This window comes from Convolutriloba macropyga, chromosome 1 (genome assembly GCF_964194025.1).
Source record: "Convolutriloba macropyga chromosome 1, txConMacr16.3, whole genome shotgun sequence".
In the NCBI taxonomy this organism is placed as follows: domain Eukaryota; kingdom Metazoa; phylum Xenacoelomorpha; order Acoela; family Convolutidae; genus Convolutriloba; species Convolutriloba macropyga.
The window spans coordinates 60,027,439-60,048,559 of record NC_134468.1 but is presented as its reverse complement, the minus strand read 5'-3'; the positions used below and the strand labels follow the sequence as shown (position 1 = coordinate 60,048,559).

The 21,121-nt window shown below is 34.9% G+C and overlaps 1 protein-coding gene across 3 annotated transcripts in view; it reads right to left on the bottom strand.

Annotated features, from left to right (window-relative positions):
• Nucleotides 1–14,914: 14,914 nt before the first annotated feature.
• LOC142341092 (putative phospholipid-transporting ATPase IM) overlaps nt 14,915–21,121 on the bottom strand; it is a 139,567-nt gene continuing 133,360 nt past the window's right edge. For all 3 annotated transcript variants that reach the window (XM_075391978.1, XM_075391959.1, XM_075391968.1), the window contains exons 24-25: nt 15,797–15,928; nt 14,915–15,340 (exon numbers count right to left, since the gene is read on the bottom strand). In XM_075391978.1, coding sequence (XP_075248093.1) covers nt 15,032–15,340; nt 15,797–15,928 — 441 coding nt within the window. In that variant the 3' untranslated portion in view covers nt 14,915–15,031. The remainder of the gene's footprint in view (nt 15,341–15,796; nt 15,929–21,121) is intronic.

The window sequence follows — 21,121 nt, the reverse complement described above, 5'->3', positions numbered from 1 at the left end:
GTAGTGCAACCAAGCAATTCTCAACAAAAATGAAACGCACAATATCCAACTGCAGTTCGGTTCAACGATTCATTTCAAACACAGGAAGCAAACGATAGGAATTCTTTCCCCTGCAATACAGCATTGCACAACAGTGGTACCATTCTCGTTAGTTGTACACTATCACAGACACTTCATTTTCCAACTATCCCGGAAAATCCAATTACAAACAACCAAATAGCCATTCACACCCCCATTGCTCAACATATTAGCCAACCAAACGTTTCGGGAAACTCAAACCAATTTCCAAATTAGTCTTTTAGCGGAAAGCAACTGTTTCGGCCACGAACTGGAATACAAACAGCAGCAATCCCGTTTGAAAACAATTTTAATTTAAAAAACACAAACAAAAATTCCTTTAAACTTCCAACAATACCAATATTAAATTTTAATGGAAAACCACTGAAATACCATGAGTGGATAAACAATTTTTCAACTTAGTCCACAATAATAATAGCCCTATGGATAGACAATGTATAACATTCTCGCAGAACTCGGCCGTAGAAAAAGCCAACTAAAAAATTCAAGCTTATTCGTGTGACCCTGCTTACTATCCGATAGCAATGAAAGAGCATATGAATCAATTTGGGGACCTTAATTTGTTGTGAATGCCTTTATTGATCATTTGGAAGCCTGGTGTCCAAACAATGCTTACAACAAACAGATCTTTGTATATTTTGCGCTTTTCTCAAAGGGTCAGTGCAAGCTTTCGATTATTCAGGCTTCAAAGCTAACTTGCAAAGGTAAATGTTGATCAAAAGACAATAGAAAATTTACCGAATAATATTGTAATAAAACGAACAGAGTATGCAATCACATCAACCAACACTCTCTGAATTCCCAAAGTGGTTTGAAGTACAGGCCAAGTGCACGAAAAGATCAATAGAGAAAATTTTCATAAGCCATTTTGGTAGTTTGAACACTTTCGGACAAAAAATTATAACATTAACAGAATCAACAACAACACTGATAATAGGCACGGTAGTGCTATGAATCAATTTTCAAATATTTCACCGAACAATTGGAAACAAAATTCATTGCACTCAAGTGGCCCTGCAAACCAGCATGGTCAACCGTCTTTTCAGCCACGTAAAGATGCTGACCAATCAAACGTGTCTTGCGATAAATCCAAAGGACGTCACACACTCGTTACATGCCCCGAATATCAGGAAATGTTGACCGGACCAAAGATATGAAAATGTGAGCAAGAAAAATCTTTAATCAACCTGTTTAAGCTGCAAACATTTTAAGAAGTTCTTTCAGATCACAAAACGATGCCAAACATGTAAAGGATTTCACCACAAACTTTTGCATGATCCTTCGAAACAAGTAAATCGGCCGACCGTTGCTTTCTCAGCAAGCAATCCCAATCAGTCAATGGAAAATCTAATCAACCACCAAACAAATCCATCTCTTCAACAAAAAAATCAAAACCAAAGTACTCAAACGGTCAACAGTAAAAAGAGCCAGCAAACAAGATATGGTCAGTCGTTTTCTTGTGAACAATAATCACAACAACAAATTATTTAAGGTGCCCATTTGAATTCTTCGAATCCGACTCTAAAACTCAGTATTAAACAAAAAAAATCCTCCTCCTGAAGGGTATGAACAACTACGATTGCTACCAGTTTCATTTGTAAACGGAAGCAAAGTGTTTGATACCTAGGCACTGATTTATCCCACAAAACAGTTCAAACTCATGCTTGATAAAGCTACTAACTTTCTTCAGCTTCCCTGCGAAACACAAGCATTAACGACTCTGTGGTACCTCAACTTAAAACATAAAATGCCACTGTCCAAAATAAATAAAACAGTGACAGTAACACTTTTTGGCAAAATCAGCCCAAAATTCAACTTTGCAAGAGCCTATAGCACGCCATGTCTCGTTGTATCACACGCTAAAGTTCAATCAGTTATGCAACACCTTCAAGGAACATTTAATTACCTGACAAAGCCAACGGTGCAATAGGCGCCATCCTTGTTGTCAATACGTTTGCCTTCATTTACCCAGTCGATGTAATCCATGGTAGCAAAAGGCGTCCATTCGGCATTAAAATGAAGCCTGATTAGACTCTCGCTGCAGAGAACAAGCTTTCTTATAGAACAATGAACGCAAACAAGCCCAGACGACAACCATTAGTTTACCATGTCTGCTGGAAAGACATTCAAGAAGAACCATTGGACGAATTGGCCCAAAAGTTCTGAAAAATAGAAGTTAAAGGTATATTACCCGAACAAAATGAAGACCGATCAGTAGACGAAATAGCAGTGCAAACAATGAAAAAGTCAGTCTGTTACAACGGTGAGAGATATCAAATTGGCCTTCCTTGGAAACATGTAGAAAGCCTAAAGAAAAACTATTTCTCAGAAGTCAGTCAACTAAAAAATGTACAAAAGCTAATACAAAAAGATATCAGTCTCAATCAGAATTACAACCAGACATTCGAAACAGATTTGGATAAAATTTTGTCACGCCAGAGTCAATATGGTACTTACCTCATCCTCCACTCACTAATCAAAGAAACCCCGAAAAGTGAAAACAGTTGCCAACGCGGCATCAAAGCTTCGTGGTGGATCAGTGAACTCAAATCTTCTAAAAGGTCTCGATTTGCATAACATAGTTGGAGTTTTGTTGAGTTTCAGAGAACAGCTTGTTGCTGCTCTTTCAGACATCGAAGAGAACTCATGCAAATTGCCGTCAAAAACCAGTCTGCTCCTCATTTTTTGGATGATAGACAAAACATCCGACAATTCCAGTTTACTAGATTAATCATCGGTGCTACATATTCTTCCTTTTGCGCAATTTATGTGCTTCATAAATGTGCGGATGATAACAAAATTCAGTTTCCAGCAGCTTTGAATGGCACTATTAAATAATGAATACATCCACTCTCTGCCAATAGTAACGGAAGCCAAAAAAAATCCATTTCACATATTGAAGCCTGCCTGAAAAGTGGCTGCCTCAGGTTGACAAAGTTTGTTTAAAATAAGCCAGAGGTTCTCGCTGAAATCTCAGCCGATGACAAAGACGAGACAAAAGAGATAATGAGAGTCCTTGGTCAAAAACGGAACGTAGCAACTGACGATTGGCCATGTTTCACCTGCAACAATTTTAAAAAAGCGGCAGTGTACACAAGGAAATGATTCGGTTTGGTATTCTCAATCTTTAACCCCCTCGGCCTGTTTTCTCATCTGACAATTATAATCAAAATGATTCTGCAGCAGACCTTGCAACTTGGCAAAAAGAGGATGAACTGCTGAAACTAGAACTACAAAATGCCCTTCAGAAAGTTCTAAACAGCTACTTTGCCACGCCAGAATTTCTAATAACAAGTTCATAATTTGAGCAAAAACCCAGTCTGATTCACATTTTGTGGATGCCTCAACGGAAGCTATGGTAGCCATTGCTTAACTCCGAACCACTAATAGCCAAAACAGTCAGCAACAAGCCTCCTTTTTTATGGGAAAGTTCAAAGTCTCTCCCATTAAACAATTAAGCGTGCCAAAAAAGGAACTAGAAGCGCCTCTATAGGAGTGCGTCTTCTGCAATTAACCCAAAAAGAAATATACACTGACATTCAAGCAACGTTTCTGGTCCGGCACTCAACTAGCTTTGGACTGGATAATCTCAAATAAGAAGCAAAACGTTTTTATTTCAAACAGATTGCAAGAAATTAAAAAATTTTCTTCACCCAAGCATTCGTATCACTTCTCAAATTATCTCAATCTCGCCGATTACGGAACTCGTGGCCTTGAGACAAAAAAATTTAGCATAAATGGTAAGAACCACCCCAATTGCTTTGCAAAAACGATTCGGCATAGAATGAGACAACCAAACCACGCGCAACATGTTTTGCAGTCAAGAGATGTCCCACGACGCCTAAACCTGTAGTCGATGCAAGCAATTTCTCAACATGGAACATCTTCTTCTGACAATTGCAATCGTGTTCAGCCTAATTTGTTGCGCAAAAAAATGCGAACGAACAATCACCAGTACATAACAGAAGATCTTCAATCATCAAGAAAATACCTCCTGAAATTATCTCAGGACAATTTTTTCCATTCGGCTGTTAGTTCTCTACATCGTGGAATCAAAGTAGACTCTCAGTGCAAAATACGGTGCCTAAATCCATTGTTAGATGAGAACGGATTACTTAGATCTTGTGGTCGATTGCAGTTTGCACCAAAACAACTGGATTTGAAACAAAACATAATCATTTTGGATACAAACGTCCCATCATTTTTAACGCCAAGGACAAAATTATTCCTTTGTAATCATATAAACGTTTCTCAATGCTTCAGAATATTTTGCAGTCGTCGATGTCAGCCCCAACTTCTTTAGCGACAACGGGAAAACTTTCGTTGACGCCTCTGAAGAACTTAAGAAAACTGTTAAAGCATTGAACAATGATAGGATCTACAAACCTTTAGCAATAGCAAATACAACGTGGAAATTCAACCCCCATATGGTCCTCATTTTGGCGGTGTCTGGGCATTTGATCCAAAGCACCAGAAGAACGTTCCTTCTCATAATCAAAATGATTCTACAGCAGATCTGAAAACTTAGCAAAAAGGGGATGAATTGCTGAAACTAGAACTACAAAATGCCCTTCAGAAAGTTCTAAACAGCTACTTTGCCACGCCAGAATTTCTATTAACAAGTTCATAATTTGAGCAACAACCCATAATTTAAGAAAACTGTTAAAGCATTGAACAATGATAGGATCTACAAAGCTTTAGCAGTAGCAAATACAACGTGGAAATTCAACCCCCCATATGGCCCTCATTTTGGCGGTGTCTGGGCGTTTGGTTCAGAGCACCAGAAGAACGTTCCTTCTCAGTCTAGTATCGAGAAGACTGTCCTTTTACACTTTCTTAACAATCGTTATGGAAACAGAATCAATTCTCAATTCCAGACCGCTGAATAAGGTTGCTGAGCAACCTAACAATGAGGAAACTTCGACTCCGAACCACTTTCTCATCCAGCGTCCCTTCAATATTTGGCCACTGGGAAGAGTCATAGAGACATCACCAGACGAGATGGACAAACGCAAGTCCTAAAGGCAGAAAATGGCTTATGGAACGTCGCCCCTTTTCCGGTCTCGTGAACGCGTTTTTTCTCCGTTGTTTTTTTAAATTTCCTTTGCTCCGGTTTTAGGCAACAAGAGTTACCTTTCTCCCACAAATTGACGTACTGACCATATTGACAACATTTCAGCCTATAGTTTTAGAGAAGATGACATCAGACTTCAATCAACTGATGCCTCCGACTGCCCTTGATGCTCCCTTTGTGCCCTTGCAGCATGTTGAACATGTTATTGCAACCCTCAAGATGATTCAAATAAACCGCCAAAATTGCAACAACAACTTTGACTTTTTTGTCCAGTAACTTGACTTAGACCTGCTCTTTTAACAAATGATTAGACTAGAGATATGTTTTGAAAAAAGCACAGATGAATTGATTTAAAAACCAGAAAATATCATCTAGCTTATAAAAAGAATTTCAACTGGGTTGAAGTAGACCTAACAATTTACTTTAATATGCTACAAAGCTTTGCCACATTTATTTTTAAGACCAATGAACAATCTTTCGAAAGCCTTTTAATGTTACCGTAGGTCTAAGCCAGGGATTTGGAACGAAGTTTAATGCATACATTAGATCAGTTTTCTGTTTAAAAAAGCAATTCGGATTTCTACGAATTTCATGTGAACTTTTGAGTGAACAGATATTTCTATTGCAAACTTCATTTAAAGAACCATTTTAGCAACATTACATGATTTTTCAAAGCAAATTTTGAAAATTGATGAAAAAAATTTACAAAAGTTTCATTGATTTCAGAAAAAAATCTGCGCAATGTTTTTTAAAAACACTGTACAAAATTCAGAAAATAACATCTCATCCTTGCTTTTAATTTTTTATTTCATATTTTGTTCTTAGCTTTCAATTCAATTATCTCATTTAGCTAGTCATTATAGCTTAATTGCATTATTTTTATCTTAGTTTCTCCTTGAGAATCTAGTTTTTACCTTAAATACTATATCCCCATACAAACACGTTTTCAGATTATATTCCGAGGTTCTAAGTTCTAAATTTAGCTTGAGTACAGAACTTATGGTAAGATCTAAGTTAAAATTGAGATAAAAATTGTCTGATGTCAAATACGTTTAAAGGGGATATTTTTCTAGTTTAAGTTTGCCAAGATATGGCTTTTGAGGTTGTTTTAGTAACTCAGTAGATAAACTTTTTCCATACATTATTTTGAGAAAGTTAATAATCTTAGTGTTGGTAAGTTTGAGATGCATTCAGTAAAAGTCACTGAAAGGATCATTAAATTAAAGTTTTTTCAAATGTTTAAATTAATCTTGATTTAGTTTGATCTTAAAATTTAACACACAAGCAACGCTAAAGAATGTGAGCTTGTGACAAAAGAACTTTTTATTAGAGCGACAGAATAAGCTCTGTAATTTTCAATTCAGTCTTTTTCTCTTTTATTGAGTTAATGAGGATTTTAAATTTTTTTTAAAAATGCTTCTTTGATTGACATTTCATCAGTTTTCTCGGGGAGTATATATTTATATTTTTATATATATATATATATATATATATATATATATATATATATATATATATATATATATATATATCGCAATTTCCCAAGTTACTTTTTTCATTAGATGTTGTGGAAGATGTGACATGAAAAGAAAAAATTACAATGAAGCAAAAAAAAAGGTTAGCACTTATTAAAATTTTGCCTGATCGAAGTAGCAGTTTCGAATCGTCACCCTAGCTCTCTTTTCATAGCCGCGGCATTTTGCACAGTCTGAGAGTGTCGAAATATAAACGCGTTCTGTCGGATTGCTTTGTGGAGTTTTGCGCTGACTCGAGCTAATAAGAGTCATGATCATTTTTTCTGTGTCGTTCAATGATGGCCAATTTTGGTCTGGATCAACCGGTTCATGTTCCCACCACCTTAGACCGGAGGCTCTGATCAAGAAAATGAAAAAAAAACGCATGACAGCCAGAATTGCGCTAAAAACTTTACATTAGTTTAAAACTGTGCCAGCATCCTCTGCTTATCAACCGTTGTTGTCACAAACATGTCAAAAAACATCCCTTGCCAGTCACAAACAGGTCATCCTAATAAATCAGTTTCGCAGAATGCATTGCTGTCTCCTGAAGCATTCTATAGCAGTTTAACACAACAGTACATCTGGAACTTAGCAGCACTTCAAAATTGCTTCTCAGCAACACACTGCAATTGGGAAACAAATTATAATTTAATTATAATTATAAATAAAACCATGAAAACATACACAAAATTTTGGATTTTAAAATTCCCTCCGAGGAATCAAACGCATGCATGACTGCTAAAATGTCTCTCATTTGGCCATTTCTCCAGGTTCATGGTCATGACTCATCAGACCGTGAGATTTTGCATGAAACTATCACAACCGAACAAATAACATGGGGGATAAGTCTGGGAGATAAACCTAAAAAGATTTACACAACAACGCTAGTTGCTTCAAACTTTGTTGAGGATTGCAATCAATAAAAAGGATTGCGGGGTCCCTAACCAAAAAGGTCCTAAACATTGCTCACCCGGGCCGAATTTTCACCCCTAACTCGCCTCTAATTAGCGGGGATTAGGGTGTAATGCGTATTCAACTCCTATTTATCGCAGAAAAGAGTGTAAGATCGTAATTTTAAAAACTACACTGTATTTACACTCTTTCCTCCACTCTTCTTACCTTCTTACACTCTTTGCAAAGAGTGTAATTTAGGGTGGACTGATAAAAAATTAAACTCTTATAGATTTACCATTATAACCAAAATGAAACTTAATAGTGTTGTAGTATAGTTGGCGCAATGGTTAATGCAAAAAAGCTGAAGAAACAATTTGGACATAGGGAAGGTCGGGTGAACGTTCCTCACTACCTCCTTCACCCTTTGTTTTTTAAAATTAAACTCCTATAATAAAACTCCTCCACCATTAATTAAGCGGAGAAATAGGGGTGTAATTTTTTTACACTCTTTACACTCTTTTCCTCGTTATTTTTGGGCCCGGGCACGAAATTTTGACCCGGGCCGTTATTTTCCCCGTTTTTATTGTCTGGGCACGAACATAACGAGCTAGTAGTTGCTCTAATATAAAAGGAGAACATTTGTCACTTATCGCACAGAAAAATTATTATCGGATAAATGTCTAACATAAAATAGATAAGATGTTTAACATTAATGCATATCTTGTTCCATTAACATATGAAGAATGGGTCAACTGTTTCAGTTAAGAGGCTCAAAATCAATCCAGATTTTTTAATGCTCTTTTGCTCTGCTAAAAATGAAGACTAAAATTAAAAACTAAGGGTTTATAGCTCAGTCTATCAATAAAAGGATGATAACTAAAGCATCTTTCAAAACTTTAGAATAACTTTTGAGTCTTTCCCATTATAGCAACCCCCCCCCCCTCAACTTAGTGGTCAGATAACTTATAGCCCCCCCCCCCCCCCCAATCATGGTAATTAGACCGTAATGGGGGGCTATAGTTTCATGGGGGGCTATAATGGGAAAGACCCTAACTTTTTTATGAAGTCTGGAAAAAACATGATTGTATCGTGTCATGGACAGTCCAATTGATACTTATTTTCATTTTTTCTCACGATCAGAGGATAACTTTACTTTGATCAGACTGTAGAGCAGTTGATCGCAACGAAAAACAGCGACAGAGTTACCCAATTTCAACTTGCCTAATTCTACTCATGCGTGAAAGCATTGAGTTACCACTTTAACAATTGAAAAAAAACCAATATGATGAACAATCATTTTTGTAAATTAGCTTGAGATAATACAAGTGAGTGCAGGGGAAAAGTAAATTGCCAAACTTCTAAGGAAAGTAGAGATGCGTTTAAACTATGCAATGCACAAGTTAAAGTCTCAAAAAACTGTTCGCTAGCACAAGTCTTCATATCCAGTTCAAACCTAATCGGCAGATTGCCGTCAATTCGGCGCCATTGATTCCCATAACTCCAATTGAGAACAAGGCAACAGAAAAAAAGATTAATTTACAGCTTCAATAACTTTAAAATGCGACCGACTTTGATTTCATTTCGTAGTTTCTGGTAGAGTGAAAATTACAGTAATTACAACAGAATTGTTATGCATCACTAAAGCAGGAACATAAGCAAATTGTTTTTCCAAAGTTGATGGAGAGAAAATAAAATCTCCAGAAACTGTTTTAAGAAAGACTGCAAAATGAACAGCAATTCCGATGCACAATAGTTGCTCTTTTTTCTTCAATATTAACTCGGCGGAAACTCTCCAAGGGATTTTCTTGGTCAAACTGGAACAAAAATAGCTGCGATTTTTTACTTCTGCTTTTCATAAGCAGAAATGTTTTGTACAAAAATACATTTAAATGCAACGATGCAACACAGTTAAATTAAAATAAAGTACAAAAAAACGTTCCTACAACACTCCTGTCAGAAACATATCGAACCTCAGGGCGGCTATTTACATTTTACTATTAAAGTATTTGTTACTCTCCATCGTTGGGTCTACAGCTACAATGCTACTAGTTAGAGCCCCTGTGAACATCTAGTTGTTTTTTATAGACTCCGTTAAACTTAAAATTTCTTAAAATTTGTAGTTTCGTGGTTTCTGGTAGAGGGAAAATTACAGTAATTGCAACAGAATTGAAATAGAGCGATTTCTAACGCATCACTAAGAACATAAGCAATCTGTTTTTCCAAAGTTGACAGAGAGAAAATATAATCTCAAGAAACTGTTTTAAAAAATACTGCAAAATGAACAGCAATTCGGATGCACAATAGTTGCTCTTTCTTCTACAATATTAACTTGGCGGAAACTCTCCAAGGCATGTTTTTGGTCAAACTGGACAAAAATAGCTGAAAATCAGTAACTTGGCATCAAATTATTTGATTTAGATTTAATAAGCAAAACAGTGATCAGAAATGAACAAAAGCGTTTTAAGTCTGGCGAATTGCTCTCAGACAACCAGCGAGTGGTTGGCTTTGGTAGTAGCCGGCTGGCGTTTATGGGTGCTACCATTAGTGGTTTGAGCGGAGTCGAGAGGACATCTAGAGTTGCGTGGAGGATTGAGAGTACCTCTATTACCAAGCAGATTACTTTCACATATTCGACAAAAATTAATGTTCGAGAATTACGTATTACCCCTATTTTCCATTTTTTGGGTGCAGTTATATGAGAGGAGTGAAACAGTAAATGTCCATTGTTCTAAGGCAGAAAACAGTTACGTTTGAGCTACGCAATGTTAGTACTATTCAGCATTCAACTGTTCAGAAGCACCAGATAGCATTTCCATTTCAAGCATAACCGGGCTATTGCCAGAAGTTATGCTCCGTGTTCATTCTCTTAATCCTAATTGTACTGAATTTTCAGTTTTCAAAATCTGCGATCTCTTACTTCTGCTTTTCATAAGCAGAATTTTTTGTGCAAAAGTACGATGCAACACAATTAAATTAAATTAAAATACAAAAAAAAACGTTTTTACAACACACCTGTCAGAAACAAGTTGATTCGTAATACAAAACCGTCTCAATCAAATTAATTTTTTACTGAAATGTGAAAGAAGTCCGCTATAATAGCAGGTTGAGAATATCAGGGCGGCTATTTACATGTTATTATTAAAGTATTTGTTACTCTCCATCGTTAGGTTTACAGCTACAATGCTTCTGGTCAGAGCCCCCGGGAACATCTAAATGTTTTTTTATAGATTCAAAGTTATATTTAAAATTTCTTGGGATTTGAGCAGAAATATTTCGATCCCACCATATGAACAGGGGAGATTAAATATGTTCTCAAATTCAGATTACAGGATCTATGGAGAGCACAATTTGCGTTTTTTGTCTAAAAGGAGCATCGGCAGTAATTGAGCGCACTCGACGTTAAATTCAAGCTATTTTTAGTCCGTTTGGACTACTCCAAATCTCTTATCCTAAACCAAAACTTACCATTGCTAGTTTTTTCTGAAGTGAAGTTAGTAAACCAGATCATGCTTCTCGTTATCTAGGAAAACAAATTGATTAAAAACTAAGTTTTGAAAACCACCTAAACTCAGTTTTAAATGAAACTGCCAATGCTATTCATTCTTTGTATCAACCAAAAAGTAAGAATTGATCTTTTCAAATCAATTATACTCTCTCATCTTTCTTTCAGCGAAATATTCCTTCGAACTCTTAGAGCAAAATACAAAAACCAGATCACAAAAAAATCATTCGAGGAACAAAAGCTTGTCATTTTTGACAAAAATTTGATCACAAAACTGAACTTCTCAGTAAAGATCGTATCACATTTATCAAACTTTTTTTATCTCGAATGTTAGCTTAATGAAACTTCAAACAGATATCAGACAATGGGGAACGTCCGAAAAATTTCAAATGGTTTACCATTCGGCTAAAAGCAAGACAAGGCACTGGAACAAATCAAATCATTAAAAAACGAAACTAATTGGAAAAACAATTCTTTAAAACTGAAAAACGTTCAATGGTGTAAATTGCCCTCATAAGTAAAAACTTTGAACAGCAAACCTTGTTCTAGAATTTTTTAACCAAGATTCTGCTTATCAGCAAAATGAGTTCAAATCCTATTTTTACCTCTGAGAACAAACGGCCACAATTTAAAGATTATTATCATTATTAATGCCACAAGACTATTATAAATAATTAATTATTATGATGAATATATTAAAAAATTGAAGGCCCGTGGATATTTAACGCTAGGGTTTTAGTCAGAAAAATTTACCTGTTTACTTCAAAAAATAGTAAAACAGTTAATTGGAAAAAATGACAAATTTGAATTATTTTTTGTAATTTAACTCATAACAGGCAGATCGCCGGAAAACAGACGCGGTTGATTCCCATAACCAAGATTGACATTGAAAGAAAAAAAACTAGTGAGAAAATGAATTTTGCACAATCATTTTTAAAGTGCGAACTTTTTTGATGTCATTTTGGAGCTGAACAATTTCCAATTTCGTAGTGAGAACACACAGCGGCTAATATCAATACCAATAAGCTTTAAAAAAGGTAACTAAGACAAAGTTTGAGTAACGGGCATCTAAAAGTGAGCTTTATGGGTTTATCCCGTTTCCAATTCTTATTTCATTTTTCTAAAACTAATTCTGTTACATTTGAATTGCTTTGCAGAGCAACTGCTGTCTAAAAACACTCTTAGCGGAATGAGAGAAGAGTGAAATTAGCCAAGAGAAGTCAAAAAGATTTCACGCAAATTCTTGAACAAGCTGTGAACTAAGGTAAAGCGAAAAATTTTATTGGACAAATTAAAAAAAACATAGCAGGACAAGTCTTGACGTACAATTCATCGAATTTGCATTAACTAAACACAAAACTACAACTAGAACAGACTGAGTTAATTGAGAAAACAAATTCTTAAAAAATCGGATAAAAAATTAAAAAAAAACAGAAAATCAATGTCAAAGTGCCGCATATGAACAAAAAACCAAAACCGAGCAGTAAAAATTTAAAATTTAATTTATTCAAATAATAAGTAAAAACAAAAACTAGGCCCAAAATGAATTATGATGGATTCGAAAACTAAAAAATCGAAAAAAAGTAAAAATCAAAGTGAAATTGCCGTATGTGAACAAAAACCATTAGCGAGAAAGCGAATTTTGTTCAAACACCGTTTCCTCAGACCACTTAGAAGCTATAGCTAAAAAATTTCACGCCGCAAAACCACTCGCTTATTTGCTCCTTATCCTGTTTCGGCGTGACCAAAATGAGTACTCCCATTTGACTTCAAAAATCACAAAAATTTGTGAACAGACCTTAAAAAAACATAGCAGGACAAGTCCTAAAAAAGATTTCAGAGCATTGTAATAATTTATGACCTGTCAATCGTTACTCTGCATTAAAAAGCAAATGAGGGTTGTTAGTAGTGAGACTAAGGAAAAACACTACATCAGAACAAAAACAAGCAAGACTAAAAACTCAGCTTCTATTTTTTTTAAAAGACCGGATCAACTTAAAAAAACAGCTGCTATAAACTCAAACTGCAAATTATATTCCTCAATTTCTCATAGGCAATCTGTCATTAAATGTCGATGGGTCCTCTCACTAATATCGTTATATAAATTGCAAAAAAAATTGCTGAAACTTATTGAAAACACTTAGTATAAAAGTCACAGAAAGCAACAGCTACTGAATGATACAATTTTATCAATTAATTGAGTCCTCAATGACCACTGTTGAGACCTGTCATCAATGAGATTGTGATAGGACAGATATAAATACAACAAATACTAGCAAAACTAAAAAAAATCACCAAGATTTTTTTTAACAAGCAAGCGTATAAGTCACAAAAAGCAATAGCTATGTACTGAAAAGACTTGGTTTAATTGAAGCCTTTTTAGCAAACAATGACACCTGTCGATAATGACACTAAGTGAAGACAACAAAACAAGAAAAACTCGCATAACTCAAAATTTTAATGATTATTATTGAAAACAAATAGTGTAAAATTAGAAAGCATTAGCTTTGAAAAAAAATCGATTAAATCGATAAACTCAAACCCTACTAGCAGAATGAGAGACCTGTCCCGAAAAAAAAATAAATTATAAGACTTCAAAAAGTACAAAAAATACTTCAAAATTTTTGAGAAAATGTGTCAAATCCATGAAAACAACTAGCTATTAAATCGAGCAAACATTGTCCCGCATAAGCAACAGATCAAAAATTTCATTGATGGTAGTAAAAGATAACAGATAACTTAAATATAGCTGGCAGATTGCCAGAAAACAGCCGCAATAGCTTCGTAGATCTGCAGGTTCAAAAAAAACAGCACGAGACCAAAAAAATATTTTTTTTATTAAAAGCTGAGATGTTATACTTTGATTAAAAATCTGCATTAGTTATTGCTGCCCCTATTAGCTGCTCTGTAATAACCTTTTCGAGTAATACACAGTCACTTGACCTTATCTCTTTGAATTAAAACAAACAAAAGTTAATTTAAAGTGAGGAAGTCATTTTTGAGAGTGAGGTAAGTCAAGTGCGACCAAAAATTTAATCACGAGAATAAACTAAAAACTCGCTCCACTAAGAGCAAAAAATGACGTCACTCACGCACTTCAATTGAAATTGCATGAACAAATGAACAAAAAGCAGATTAGAATTGGCTGTGACGTCATATGGTCGTAACAAAAATCTTGACGACGAAATAAAAAAAAACCAAGAGACGGTCAATAATAGCCCCAGCTATAGCTGTGCGGCTATTAAAAAGAGGGCAAAATCTAAAATTCACTAAAATTTTATCACAACAAATAGAGGCAAAGTCATAAAAAGTTTTAGCTGCCCCTTTATGAATTCAAGCAAAGACAAATAGGCACAATTAGAACACATATGTACCGTCCTAAAAGCACTGGAGAGGAAACTCTGAAAACAGAAGCAAAATTGACGCAAAAATAAACTCAAAAACCACCAAATTTTTTACAAACACCAACTTCTCAATCCACTTTAAAGGTTTTTTTGAAAAAGTCACGCCTCAGACCTACTCAATTTTTCGCTCCCTTTGCTATTTCAGTGTGACTAAAATCAACACTCTAATTTGACTTCTCAATGACGTGAAAAAGCCGAAAAAAAGCTTTAACAGATCTTTAAAAAAGACAGCGCACAAATACAATTCAAATTCTTTGAATTGTAAAAAAACCGCCCCAATACAATTCAAATTCTTTGAATTGTAAAAAAAATAGGAGCGCTATAATAGCCGGCTGGAAGCTGAGGCGCTATTAAGAATACTAACTTTTTTGAACGTATGACACTTTTTAAGATTACAGCTAAGCAATTGAAAGCAAAACTTGCTGTCTTTGGCAGGCAAATACAATGTTCGCGAGAATTGAATTTGTTTTAAAGCTACATAAATGATATGATAATTGCATTTAATTAAGTAAGATTCCTTAATATTAATTAATTTATTACTATCAAGCTAGTGATTCTCATCTCATTCTTCGCCTTTAGAGGAATGTGGCGATTTAGATCGACTTCGAGATTTCTTCTTGCGTGTCTTTGAAGAAGAATTACTCGAAGTTCCACTCGATCTTCGCTGTTTCTGAGCTTGCGACGCTTCATTGTCAGATTTAGCTTTCGTGTCGTTGCTAGCAGATTTGCTCTTCCCATCATTCGATTTCTCGGCAGATTCGATTTCGTCAACTTCGGGGTGAGTCGGCAACACTCGGCTGGCGCTTCTTCCACGGCTGCCAATGTGGACTCGGGATGTTGTGAACTCGTTGGGGTCCTCAAGGTAAGATCCCTGTGCAGCAAATATAATCATGTTCGGAAATAATTAATTTCTGTACTATATTTGACAGTTATTTTTCAAAATAGCCTATTAGTATGTTCTACTTTATCATATTATCGAGATATGACGATTCTGCAATGAACAACTAAGCCTGCAACTTACATCCCAGTCTATCCATGAGGAAGAGTAGTGGTTTCTATATGACATACATTGTTAAATAACAGTGTATTTCGGGCCTTTTGGACCATTTATGAGCCCTTTATTTTTGCAATTTTTGCATTCTATCTGTTCTATCCTAAAAATTGCTTTTTTGACAGAATGCTTATTTTTATGTATTTATTGTAGTGTTAATTCTCGGCATTCGTATTCTAGTTTGCTGCAAATGATGTACTTGAGAATAAAATATTGAGAATTCAGTCGTTTTAGTACCAAAAGATTGGTCAGGTCAGAAAAATCAGTAAGTTTCACCTGTTTCACCATTCGGCCGAATCCCTCAGAGTGCGAGAATGCGTAGGAAGAGGTACGTCGTCTCGGCGCTGGTTTCACTGGAGTGCGCTGGGGTGTAGTTGTCTGTTTTGTGAACTGGCGTTTCTTTTTTGACTAAAACAGTTCAATAATTCTTTAAAAACAATGAGAGATTTAAATTACCAGCTCTTCTATCAACGCCGGTTTCATTAATGTGAAAAAAGGGGAGACAATTTTAAGAAATGCAGCATTCATCATGTTGGCGATCACGTTAAAATTAAATGACGCCTCATATAATGAATAGGAAGAAAAATTAAAGTCGACTTTAAACCATATTTGCAAACTGATTCATGATTCCAAAATTTCCCAATTCTTTTGATAGTTTTGCAAAAGTATGAAATTATTTTAATTGTTCCGACCCCACTTGTGGGGGAAGGAACTATATACTCAAATGGGTTTTTTTTTTTTTGTTCAGTGAATTTTGGCCGATCGATATATTCGTCGTAGAGAAATGTGAGTGGTATCATTAAAAAGCTGGTCCAGCGTAGAATTCAAAAGTAAAAAGATTTTTTTGAATTTCGTTTTTTTCGAGGAGTTATCGAGGATTGAAGTTTTGTGTGAACAATGGGATCTTTAGCATGATTGTTCACTTTTAGTACAATTTTCTTCAAACTAAGATCTTTTTTACGAAAACATTAATTCAAATTTCTATAAAAAGAATAAATTTTGAGTTCGTAAAAGTTGAATGCAAGGCGATAGAAAGACTAGTTCTGGTCTCATAGGGAAGTTCACTATCAAAAAAAAATCGAACTCTAATTGAGAGCCCTTTTTTTAATAAAACTTTTCTCTTTTTTGCTTTTTTAAGTCACCTAGAGACAAGTCACATTTTATATCGACGTTCTATTAATGACAAAACTCCTTTATAGTCGAATGAAGCGCAATGAACAAAAAACGTCGTTTTCAAGGAATTGCTCATGTTTTTTTTTGGCTTCGATTCTGAGTTTTCGTAATTTTGAATGAAATTTTGAATTTCTTTTTGAAGTTTTACTATTTTTTTGGAGTCCTATGGTAGGGATTCATTGACTAACAGTGCAATAGGTTCCATAATGAGCATTAAGTGAACATGTCTATTTCATTGAGAGGGCGGCTAATGGCTGTTAAGACTTAAAAAATAATTTTTCGAATTTTTTTTTGAATATTAAAGAATCATAATCTTATTATAGTGAATTGTAAGTCAGTCCAGGGGTGAGAGCACCCTCTTCCTTCCTACTGCAACCAAAATTAAACTGGTTAGCGGTTTTATCTTCTATCTATTGGTTATATGACTTCAATGACAAAAAATTTCAATTTTTTAAAATTTTTTTTGGATTTTTACGTATTATTGGTTACTTTTGAAATCTTATCACATTATCCAAATATTGACAGTTCCCATTAGCTTAAAAACGATGTTCTGTGGATGACCAATAAAAATTTTAAACAAAAATTTATGGTTTAAATGGCTTCGACACGTTCTTCTTGCACTTTTCTACTGATTTTTTGGTTTTCTCCTGTTTTTTTTTGTTGTTTTAATAGTCATTATACTTACTGTGATCTCATAATGAATACCTATGCATGACAAACATAAATGTACTGCCACCGGGGCATCTTTGAGCGTTTTTATTGACTTCCGTTGAAAGCTATTGAATTTAATGTCTGTTAAAATAAAAATCATTTTTCGAAAATTTTATTTGAACAATAACAATTCCTAAATTTTTCTTGAACTGTTAGTGAGTTTCAGTATTGACTGGACCCACTTGCTTTTTACTGCGACTAAAAATATTCTGTTTAGCTGTTTTATCTTCTAGCTATTGGTTATATGACTTCAATGACAAAGATTTCAATTTTTTTAAATTTTTTTTTTTGGATTTTTTGAATTATTGGTCACTTTTGAACTCTTTATCACATTATCCAAAGATTATTGTAATCCAATTGGCTTAGAGAGGACGTTCAGTGGATCACAGAGAAAGTTTTCAGAGAATAGCTAATGGTTTAATTGTCTTCGACACTTTCTTCTCGCATTTTTCTACTGAATTTTAGTTTTTGCTGTTTTTGTTATTGTTTTCTGTCATAAGACTTATTGTGATGTCTTTTTAACTATCTATGCATGACAGACATCATTTTCCTCCCTATGGGTTATATCTGAGCATCGTCATTGAGCTCCGATGAAAGATTGAGTTTACTGGCTGTTAAGGGTTTAAAAATAATTTTTCGAAACTTTTTTGAAATTCAACCATTCCTAATTTTTTTTCGTGAATACTCTTGGTCATTGTTGGTTCTAACAGAATCCATTTCCGTTCTACTATAGCCAAAATTAATCTGGTTAGCGGTTTTATCTTCTACCTATTAGTTTTAAAACATCAATGCCACGAGAATTCATATTTTTTTTGGGTACTTTATTTTGTTTTTCGATCCTTTTGAAATCTTATCACATCATCTTACTGCTGAGAGTCCCTATTGGTTTAGGGAAGAAGTTCAACGGATCATAAATAAAGTTTTCAGGGAAGAGCTTATGATTTGAGTTGCTTCGACATTTTCTTCAGGCACTTTTCTACTGAATTTGTGGTTTTTGCCTCTCTCTGTTGTTGTTTTCATAGTCATTAACTTGTTGTAAGGTCTTATTGATGAAATACGATTGGCAAAAAAACTTATTGTCCCCTCGAGGCATCATTTATTGTATATACTGGCTTCCGTTGAAGGCTAATGAATTTAATGGCGTTGATAATACGTGTTTTCCCGCAATTTTCGTGCGTCTAATGTATTTGTTTATATTTGTTGATTTTTTGAAATTATATTGATAAAAAAGGTTTTCCCATTGCTCCTGAAAAATTAATTTAAAATTGAAGAGTGTTTAGTGAAAAGTTCATTTTTTTAATGCCTTCCACCCTTTTGTCGCTCAATTTTTTTTCCTGAATTCGCTGTTTTTGTTCTTTAGGTAGCCGTAAATTGCTCACAGATCTCATAGGCTTGTAATTGAGGACTGAATGAATGATGTTGCTCGAAACATTCAGTATATAGCGAATAGGTTCCTTTCGTCAAATTTAACTTCTATTCATCAATCAGATGTCCCATCGAATTTCGTGTATTTCAAGAAATGACATATATATTGATATTATGTGCCACTGTTGTTTCGTTTTTCTGAACGTTTATTGAATGGCCATTTTTTGCGTTTATTTTTCTCTTCCTTCAGAACAATCGCGTAATAACAGATCCCAATGGTTTTTAAATGTGGCCCAAGTAAACTTATTTAATCTTTCAGTATAAATCCTTCAACTGAAATAGCAGAAATAACAACTGAATTAAAAATACATATTCAGATGATAGCTATTGATTTTAATGGTAGCAAAGGTTTGTGTTTTCGCAAATCGTTTGTAATTTTTTGAGTTTCTCTTTAGTTTGTTTCTATGGCATAGTCTGACCACAGACGGGTGCTTTTGGTTTTGTAATGACTTTTTAGTAATTTATCAAGGATTTTTTTATTAAAAACCAATGTTTTTTTAAGATTTTTGAATTTTCTTGGTGCAAAAAATGTTGATTAATTCTTAAGTTTCGCCTCACTGTTCGTTCTTTTTGTCGGCTTATTACCTAGTCTCGTTAAGAAAACTTTTCATCTGCTGTATAGTTAGTAAAAGGTAAACTTGTGTAGTTAAGGTTTTATCTGACTGCATTTTGACGTTGTTACCAGGTGCTTTTAAATTTAGATATTCATTTTTTGCCGCCAAAATTTTGTTGGTGCTATTTTTTTTCTAGTCTCTTCAATGTCAGGTCACGTTGGTGCTGTAATGAAGCATGGCATTAGTAATTCAATTAGTAGATAGAATGTGTAACGATTGTTTTAAACTCAAACATCTATTTTTGTTATCTCTTGATTTGGTTGACATTTTAGTCAAAAATGTAGATGAGCTCGGGTCGGAACATCATGTGCGAACGCACATTAACGAGCCGCCTTGTTTAATTCAAAATTTTGAAACAATGTACAAATTAAAAATCAGCAAATCCGTGAATCGTGTATTCTGCTGAGTCTACGGCAGTATAGCGATGAGTATCCTGTACTGTAACTCTGGAGACCGGGGTTCGATTCTCCTGCGGATAGAATTTTGCTCGATATAACATAAAAGCCTTAAATTTTCTCTTTTACATAAGGAGATAGCTAAAATATCTTTACTTGAAATTAGACTTTACTTAAAATTGATCAGAGGAAGCCATTCACCGAAGAGATAACACTGAACAAAAACAGGAGAATTGAGAGGTGTAACTGAACTCTCGAACAAGTGCGGCTGACAAGTTCAGACTTTCGTCTGCTGATAGCACTTTACGTAAAGGGGAACAAAAGATTTCAGACTATAAGGGTTCAAAAAAGGTTAGGTTTTTCGATTAACAGTAAAATTTTAGAAATATTGAAATAATTTGCTGTTGAAAGAGGTCATTCGTTGAAGAGATGAAACTGAACAAAAAAGGAACCTCAAATATGAGTCACCTCAAATATGTTCGCCTGCAGATCAGGTTAAAGAAGGGCTGCAACCGTTATGTAATTCTTAACTTCAGTACAGTCTGCTGATTGGATTTTTTGTCAGTGCAACAATCTATTGAACTCTAGGAAAAAATCAAGGAGATTAAATTTTCGAATAACAAGCTTTGATATTCTTAGAAACACTTTGCTAATCTGTAGAAGTTATTGAACGAAGCGACTGCACAAAAGAAATTATTGCGAGCATTAATTGATCAATCAATCATGTGCACTTGAAGATTAGGAAAAAGAAAAAGAAAACAACTGGTATATAATTTCTATGTTCACTATCTAGTCTGCTAAAACAATTTTCCTCAAAAAGAACAAAAATTCAGTCTATGAGGATTAAGAAAAGTTAGTGTTTTCGAATTGCCCATTTTGCAGAAAATAGGCTCACGACCAACTTCTAGAGGTCAATCACCGAAGATATAGCACGAAACAAACATAACCGACTAACGTAGGGCGAATTGCTCTCAAACGACCGGCGAGCGGTTGGCTTCGTCAGTAGCTAGCCACGGTTAAGTGAGGCCAGCTTTAACTTAATTGAAGGGACGTACAATGATCGCAACGGAGGTGCAACAGTGGATTGGGGGTGGCGAACTGACGTGGGGGCGTTGAGTGGGGGTGTGGGATCAATTTCTAAGAACCACCCTTCACATTATAAGTATAAGTCTCCAAAACAGTTTCTGTGAATCGCATACTTGGAGACTATTGAGCTGAAAGGCTTTAAGAGAAAATAACGCCCAATGTGCGCTACCTCTTTATCTCGTTTCTGAGGACGAAAA